Source organism: Crinia signifera, chromosome 4, assembly GCF_055691185.1.
Source record: "Crinia signifera chromosome 4, ASM5569118v1, whole genome shotgun sequence".
Classification (NCBI taxonomy): domain Eukaryota; kingdom Metazoa; phylum Chordata; class Amphibia; order Anura; family Myobatrachidae; genus Crinia; species Crinia signifera.
Window position 1 is genome coordinate 41,490,514 of NC_139220.1, and position 8,800 is coordinate 41,499,313.

The following is an 8,800-nucleotide window of genomic DNA, read 5'->3' on the forward strand; positions in this document are numbered from 1 at the left end:
AAAATGCATCAGTTAAAAATTACTATATACCAGGCGAAAACATTGCAATTTCACCAAAAACACGTGAATCAGCGAGTCATTTACCGATCCACGTGTTTGTCACCCATGACAAATTTTTGCTGAGACAAAAGAAAGGGCACTTTAATTGAATAGATCGAATCTAAATTCAACCTTACGAAATGGAGAAAAGAGCAAATCGACACCAATTGCATACCCCCTATGTCCAGAAATGGGCTACTGTAACCAATCATTTTGAAGACAATGAAAAATGATTCAGAGCATGAAAGATTAATCACTTTTTTAATGAAAATGTTTTAAAGCAAGTGTCTGAGAAAAGTATTAAGGGGCATATCTATCAGACAGATTATTGTAGATTTGTACTGTATTACATTTTTGGAATGTTATGCCACAGAAATGAAAATAATATCTCAAAGTGTGCTCTTTCTAAGCTTCTGTTCTTTATTTCATAACTACTTTTATTAAACTTTTTGTTATTCTTGCATTTCTCTGTGTCATTCTCAAAATGTCATTTGTAGTGGCTAAGGGATATATTTACTAAGCCTTGGATGGAGGTAAAGTGGACAGAGATGCTGTAGGGGTATATTTACTAAGGTACAAATTATATTTCAGATGGGATGTTGCTATGGGCATTCTATAGGATGCTAAATAAATAAGAAGTAGATTCTGATGGGTTGCCCATAGCAACATCCCATCTGAAGTAGAACTCCCGAACTCCCATCTTAGTAAATAAACTCCATAAAGTCCCAACATACCAGTTCCTAACTGTCGTTTTTCAAACACAGCCTGTAATATGGCAGTTGGGATATGATTGGTTGATACTTTGGGGGATATAAAATCTTATTATTTCCTGACAGGGGAAATCTCGTCACTCACCTATTCAATGCTGCCGTTAACGACAGCATTAGGGTGGCCAATCCCGGGATCGGGATCGGCGGGATCCCGGGATTTGGCCCCCAAAATGCCGGGATTTCAATCCCGGGATTGGAGTTTCCAATCCCGGGATTTTCGGGATTAGACTGCGCATGCGCAGTCTAATGCCGGGCAGCAGCTGAGCACTCGCTCAGCCGCTGCCTGGATACTCCCATACCCGGCAGAGCAACCCTGCGCAGCGTGACCTCTCAGCGTGACGAGAGGTCACGCTGCGCAGGCAGGCAGGCAGAGATGAAGCCGCCCATCCACCTAGCCAGCCCACCCAGCAAGCAAGCAACTCCACATTATGAAGTCGCCCGCCCGCCCACCTAGCCAGCCGACCCAGCAACCCGGCTCCCGAAGTAGGAAGCTACTTGCTACTTCTGATGAAACCGCTATACACTACCCACAGCGGAGAAACGCGTTAAGGGGTCTCTGGAAAAGCTTTACTCCTGTGCCGACTACACATCCTCCGGCGCTACAAAAAAATCCCGGCTGACTTGCACCATCTGCGGCTTCTATTTACTCCCCGATCCTCTGGCGAGTCCACTACCTTGTTGGCTATCCGAAGCAGAGACGGACGGCTCGCTCCCTGTCTGCCTACAACATCAAGCAGCATAACATCAAGCGGCGCTGCCGCACAGGTGAGCTTGAGCCGTCCGGCATTATCAATTTTGGCTATTCCAGCTATCCTGCGCAAAAAGGGCATATGCCCACAACAAACATCTTTTCAAGCCATTAATAAAGTGGATATACATATGCCATAATTACAAAAGGGATCGCAATAAACTTTTGTGGATACAAATAATAATCATCCACCTGTTAAATGAAATACCGCAGCACGGGACTATAATTCTCCCTATTAAAGGGGAACAATTCCACTCTATTCAACACAGGAGTATAACTTCCAGTAAAATTTATTATATTATCATTATTGTTGTTTTTATTTTAATTTTTAATGTGTTTATGAAATGTTATAAAATGTTATATGCTCTTTATTTATGAAATTATATTAATGATATAATAATAAAATAAATTGATTAATTATACTCAGCTTGGTGGCGCTCTCTTTTAGAGGAGAATTTGTGTGTGATCCCAATATCACACATCTATTTACTTCTATACTTTTTGAAGTAGGAAGCTGCCCACCCGGTATCCCGGCTCCCACCCTGCCGCCGGCCGGATGAAGCTGCCCACCCGGCATCCCGGCTCCCACCCATCAACCCGGCCGCCCCTGCAAATGTAAGTAAATGCAGGGCGGCCAGGGCGTTTTTTTATTAGGAAAGCCAATCCCGGGATCCCGGGAATCCCGGGATTGAGCATTTTTCAATCCCGAATCCCGGGATTGAAAAAATGCCCCGGGATTGGCTTCCCTAGACAGCATTGATGGGTGTCAGATCCGACTTTTTAAAGTTGATCTGTTTTGTCGAAAACAGCCGCAAATTGTAGAATTCACAGACGTTTTCCAACAATCTGCACCAGCTTTTGACAATTTACAGACTTACAGCCGCAAATTGTAGAATTCACAGACGTTTTCCAACAATCTGCACCAGCTTTTGACAATTTACAGACTTACAGCCGCAAATTGTAGAATTCACAGACGTTTTCCAACAATCTGCACCAGTTTTCGACAATTTACAGACTTTCCGACACTCGGAACATTGAATTCCAACTGTTGAGTTACTGTTGGATCAAATAAAAATGGCCCGGGATTTCGACTGTCTGGACAATCTGACAGTCGGTAATCCGGATTGAATACCCCCGTTTATCTCCATCCAAATTTAAGTAAATTGACCCCTAGATTACAATTAAGGCCCATACACACTATAACATTATCCTTTCCCATCTGGCTGATTGCTCCTCAAAATTTTCAGATTTCCATTCCAAAGTCCATACAAATATGTCTACATTGAGAGCCAGCTTACCAAGAATGACCTAGAGATCCCCCTTGTGGCACTACAGTTACCAGCACACTCTCTAAATGTAGTTCCCATCAATACCTTTCTAAAACAAAGAAAACTGAAAGATGCTCAAATAAATTAATAATGTCCCTCCAAGGGTTTCATATCCGCTGGCATTACCTACAGGCATCTAACAAGATAAAGATAAATATGCCAGCGTTGGCTGCTCAACAAAGAATTAGACGATTCTCAATGATACATTTTTTAACTAATAATAGAAAAGGTAAAAAGTAGTAAAATATAAACAATGAAAAATGTTAATCTAACTAGCATATGTACAGCACATTTCTCCATCACCAATACCAATGTATAATGTATAATAATGGTAATAATCACTTTGAATGTCTTTATGTCCCAGGATTGCAACTTGATTTTCTATGAGTGCAGCGCCTCAAGTGGACACAACGTTAGAGAATCTGTTCTGCATTTAGCGAGGTGAGCTACCTGTACTGTGTCAGTCTTTCTTATACAAATACAACATGTGTGTTTGTGTCTATGGAGGAGATGTATCCAGGGCCGGTGCAAGCCCCCCGCCCGCCCCAGGCAAAAAAAAAACGCGCCGCCCGGGGGGGGGGAGGGGGGGGGGGATTGGTGGTCGACAGTCGACACTAATGCGGCAGCACGGGGGGGGGGGGTGCGGGCGATACTGCGGCAGACGCCCGCACCCCCCGGAGCGCTGTACCTGCTGCAGCTTCCGGGTGCTGCATATCGTCCTCTCCTTTCTCACTTAAACCCCCCCCAGCAGGGAGCCGACGGCTAGCGCGGGGGGGCAGCGTCTCCATCCTCGATGAAAGCAGCAGGGAGCGCAGGGGGCAGCGTTGATTCGCGCCGGGCGGGATGAGCTGCTTTCTGGTACCTCTCTATTAGTGATGGGTAGTTCGTGAATGATTAGTTCAAAATGAACTAATCTTCAAAGTGAACTAAATCGTTCAGATCACTGCTCTGGCAAAGATTAGTTCATTTAGTTCACCAGGAAGTAAAGCAAGTGGGAGGTGTAACACACAGACAGACAGAGCCCAGCAGCTCCAAGGCTCATTTACTGGATCTTTCCTTCCTGTATCTAAAGTTAAAAGTACAACAAAGCCCAGCAAATACAGATCTAATAAAATAAAAATATGCACTGCCTAGACAAAGTTGTGTGGTGTGTCTGTGAGTGAGCATGTGTGCTCATGCTGCTCACCTTTATGTGATACTATCATTATATGATTAGTTCAGATGTCCAAACACTTACTGCTGCTGCTTCTGGTACTGGGTCCTGAGCACACTGTTGTGCTAAATCTTCTGCTGGGACCTGTGTAGGAGCTTCTGCAGCAGCCATGTTATCAGCTCTCATGCAATATACAGGAGGCAGTACATGGTAGCTGCCAAAGATGGCAGTGCTGAGCTCACACATGGTCTGGACTCTGCGGATCCAAATGAACTACATTGTCCTGATGACTCATGAGTCCTGCAAATAGTTCAGTAGTTCAATTAGTTCACTGATCATACAGATCCCTGAACTAATCTCTGACTATACAGCCATAATGAGACTGTGCAGTACCTGTGAGCTACCATGTGTGGCACTGCTGTGCTCAGGCATATGTATTGTGTGTATGCAGCCACAAACACAGTGCTGGCTGCTGCATGTTATACAGTATACTGTAGTAGCTCTGTTTACTTCACATTACAGTCAGAGATGGATATGTATGAACCTTCATGATGCATACAGTGGAGCAGTTGCCCCTAGCAACCAATCAGCAACTGGTTACTTTGCAAAGTCTCTACTTTATCTCTCTCTAATGTCAGCTAAATTGGGGCAAGGGGACATGTTTTTTTCTAATTACTGTATTTTAAAAGCAGAAAAAAATTGACTTATTAAAAAACTCTGAATTTGGGTATTTTACTTGCATATTATGGAAGGTAAAATAATAACCACAATGGGATTAATATTACAGAGCTAAACAATAAGCATGTCACTAGAAGGGTGCTGTATAATTTATTGCTTTTCTAAACTAGAAAATAATCTGATTTATTAAACATACAGTACAGTATATGATCATTCTAACATGACTAACTCCTACAACGAGCTAGTATTACAATGCCTGCTCTGTGTGTCATGATCTAGTCTAGTTCATCTAGATCCATGCACTCCTCTCAGTCTCTGAGTCAGTGATGGAATAATGAACTAAATGAACTAGATGAACTAATCTTCTGATCTAATCTTTTGGGTGAACTAGATCATAATGAACTAGTCACCAAAACGAACTAGATTTCCCATCACTACTCTCTATGGTACCTTGGCAGCTCAGTACCGCCCTCCAGTGGTCGGCGCCCTAGGCAAGTGCCTAGTCCTGCCTAGTGGTGGCGCCGGCCCTGGATGTATCTACACTTCTAAAGGTGGACAGTAAGATGTTGCCTGGAGCAGGGGCGCAGACAGGTCAGCCGGCACCGGTAAAGGGAGGGGGTGTGGTCACTGGGTGAGGGCGAGGCCTTGGGAAGGGGGCGTTGCCACACCCCCATAAGAAAACATTAAAGTCAATTTGTGAGGGATGCAGGGTGTGGGCAGCAATGGCATTGCATTTAGAGGGAGAGAGAGGACAGGCTGCTGCCACTGCAGCTGTCTCTCTCCCCAGCTGGCACTGAGCAGCGTGTGCTGAGCTGGGGAGAGAGGCTGTGCTGCGGCGGCAGCCTGTCATCTCTCTCCGCACTTCCCGGCTCCCTGCAACTGGGAAGCATGCCCCGGGCCCAGGTAAAAAAAGTACCCGCTTCCCCACCCTCTCAATGCCACTGGCCCAGAGCAACGTACGGAATGCAGCACGCATGCATGAGCCCAAACTGCAACCAAAATAGTGTATGGATCGTTTGAGGGTGATTACGGGACATTTTCTGGGAGTGAAAAATCAATGTCGACCTTTGGACTGTCGAACTTGCTATTGTCGACCTAATGTTTATGTAGACCTTCCAACCATGTCGACCTATTCCATGTGTTGACCTAAGTCATGTCAACCTTTAGTGGTCGACCTAATGCAGGTGAACCTAATTGGTCTCGACCTAATGACCGTATACCAATGAGACAGACTGTTGTTATTTTGCGTGAGGCACCTATGGCTATACAACTGTCTGGTTGCTTTTATATATTTCACGATAGATTGCAGCACTTGTTAGTATTGCAGTTTTTTGCAGCCTAGCGGTAGCCTCAATCCCCAGTATTTATTTTGTTTCCATTTCTGTGACGTCAGCGTCGGCATCAATCAGCCTGTCTGCCGCAGATGACCGGTCGGGTCAGACTTACTCACATTTGCACAGACTTGGAAAATCATTTCATGGGTCGTGAATTGCGTATGACTTTGCAGGTACATTGCAAATCGCAATTAATGCGCAATTTACTCGTAAATTTACACGGGACGGTTTTTCTTTCTGTCTGGTGGGGCAGCTACTCGCAGTCATCTACAAATTTGCAGATGAGCAGTCAGGTCTGAATGAGGCCCTAAGTACTAAAATTTGATTCCATTAAAGTGACAAATAACACATAGATGCAGGTTGCCATTATTAATTCAAACCCCCAACATGAAGATGCCATGTGTTCCCGGTGGAGAACCTTTGTATACACAGAGTTAAAGAGACCGACATGAAGTATATCAATACAATATAACTTTATTCATACATGGGTACATTCATAAACAATTAGCATTTGACAATCTACTTGACATTACCATGGCCGACCACTAGAGGTCAACGGCGTCTAGATACACGCATATACGTGGTCGTAGGCGTTTAGATAGACAGTGACGGGAGATCAAAAGAAGGTAAGCATTGATGGGTACCTGGTTGACAGGAGCAAGGTCGACAAGGGTTTTTCGTCTGTTTTGGGTGCCGAATGTCAGCATGGTGCCCGTGGACACTGTGTATGTCCACCATGCTTTGGGCACTATTATGTTCCTACTCTATGTCCATTTGGATAGTAGAGTAGGAACCAAGGGGACCAGCACCAAAAAAAGATGAAAAACCTGTGTCGACCTTGCTGCTGTCGGCCAGGTTCCCATCGTTCCTTCCGTTCCGTCTATCTCAATGCCGACACCGCAGACCTCTAGTGGTCGACCATGGTATTGTCGACCTCCACTCAGTCAATCTGTCATCCGGATACCATCAAGCTTGAGGTTCTTTTGGTTGATCCTGCTTGTGTGCAGGGTTCTGACTTACATAGAACACTATCCAAATACTTAGAACATTTAAGGTAAATATGATCTTATGCAGACTGTTGGCTAAAGCATATTTAATAGTTACTAGGGAAATGATGAAGCTGATGGAAATGTCACAGAACTTTCCTGCACCAGGCTCACCTCTGCTCTACCGTTTGTACGCCGGAGCTTCCCTGCCGCCACTCCCCCAGTCACAGTCAGCAGTGACGTAGGCGGCAGGCTCGGGGATGTCCGCTGCGGCTTGGGAGGACTCGGCGCCTGAACTCCTGAGCGCTCCCGAGCCTGCTGCCTACATCACTGCTGTATGGCGATTGGCGGCTGGGGAAGTGGCAGGGGAGCTCCAGCTTATGATCGCCGGAGGTGGGGCCGGGTCGCAGAGGTGGTGCACCAGTGGTGCTCCGCTGGAAGCACCACTGGCACCCATCTACTAGATAGTGGTATGCCCAGGCATACCACTCAAGTGGTTAAACTATATGTGCACCCTATTGTTTTGTATATGAGCAATAACAGGACATTTTCACCATGGGTTTGACACTCATTTTGAGTACGTTTGATCTGTCACATACTGTAGGTATTTTGATGTTTTTTTTTTTTACCATACTTCAGTTGTTAGATATTTTCATCCAGAATACTTTGGTATAACGAGGCATTCATGTTGGATCCCAATGGCTGAAGAATAGCTCCAAATCATTGTCAGTCTGCTAACTTGAATAATTGTTGCCTAAAAGCTCTTGTGGATTTCGCCAAACGTATCAGCTAATCAGATGCAACAAACCTACTGTAAGCTGCTGCACTTTAAAAAAAATAACATTTTAATAATTTTAAGGGTGGGTTTTAGGAAAGGTTTTTCACTTATATACTTAGTGTTGGACTGGTGCATGAAGGGCCCCCCAGGACTAATGCACAGAGGCATATTAAAAGACATGGGGCCACCGGTGTGCATTCTCTGCCTGGAGCCCTTCCTCTCTAGATGGCAACACTGAGCACTATTCGACTCTAGCGCTGTGCCAGAGTGTACTATGCATGCACAGGTCACTGAAGAAATGCTCTGGCGGCCATTTTCCTTGAGATTTTCGAACTGCACATGTATAAAACACCATACAGATGGCCACAGCACCATTTTCTTGGTGATTTGTGTTGTTGAATAAAAGTATATTAAAATGTTTTAATGTAAGGTACAATTCTTATATGCCTGATTAGATGTATGTTTTACTTTACGCATTTTTTTAGGATATTGAAAGAACAGGAAGATAAAGTTAAGGAGAAGACTGTCCATTTACTCGATTCACCAAAGAAGACAAATTGCTGTACTAGAAAGTAAACAATAAAATGTTACTTAATTTGAACATTTGATACAACACTGTTATGAGTTGATAAAGCTCCAAACCTATGTAGTATAATACTACCTGATGACAATTGCTAAATTGGTTCAAGCTATTTACATACTGTATTTAAGTCAGTGGATGATTTATTAATGTGCGTTTTTACATTCTGATAATGAATTTATACCATAGTTATTTTATAACTAGGTGAAAATTGGAACTATTGTTTTAATATGAAAAACTATTTAATTACGGTGATTTGTTTTAAAAATATATTTGTTTGATTGCAGAGTTAGCAGAAGTTTTTTTTCTTTAGTAATGACTTTTAAACTACTAAAATGTACAAGAAATAGGTTTATACTGAGGCCCTTAGACAAGTTCTCAAACCTGTGCATTTTGGATAACAGAT

General features: G+C 43.7%; 1 protein-coding gene across 1 annotated transcript in view; it reads left to right on the forward strand.

Annotated features, from left to right (window-relative positions):
- CRACR2A (calcium release activated channel regulator 2A) overlaps positions 1-8,415 on the forward strand; it is a 142,749-nt gene extending 134,334 nt beyond the window's left edge. The window contains exons 16-17 of the mRNA XM_083181633.1: positions 3,250-3,326; positions 8,300-8,415. Coding sequence (XP_083037759.1) covers positions 3,250-3,326; positions 8,300-8,390 — 168 coding nt within the window. The 3' untranslated portion in view covers positions 8,391-8,415. The remainder of the gene's footprint in view (positions 1-3,249; positions 3,327-8,299) is intronic.
- Positions 8,416-8,800: the final 385 nt, after the last annotated feature.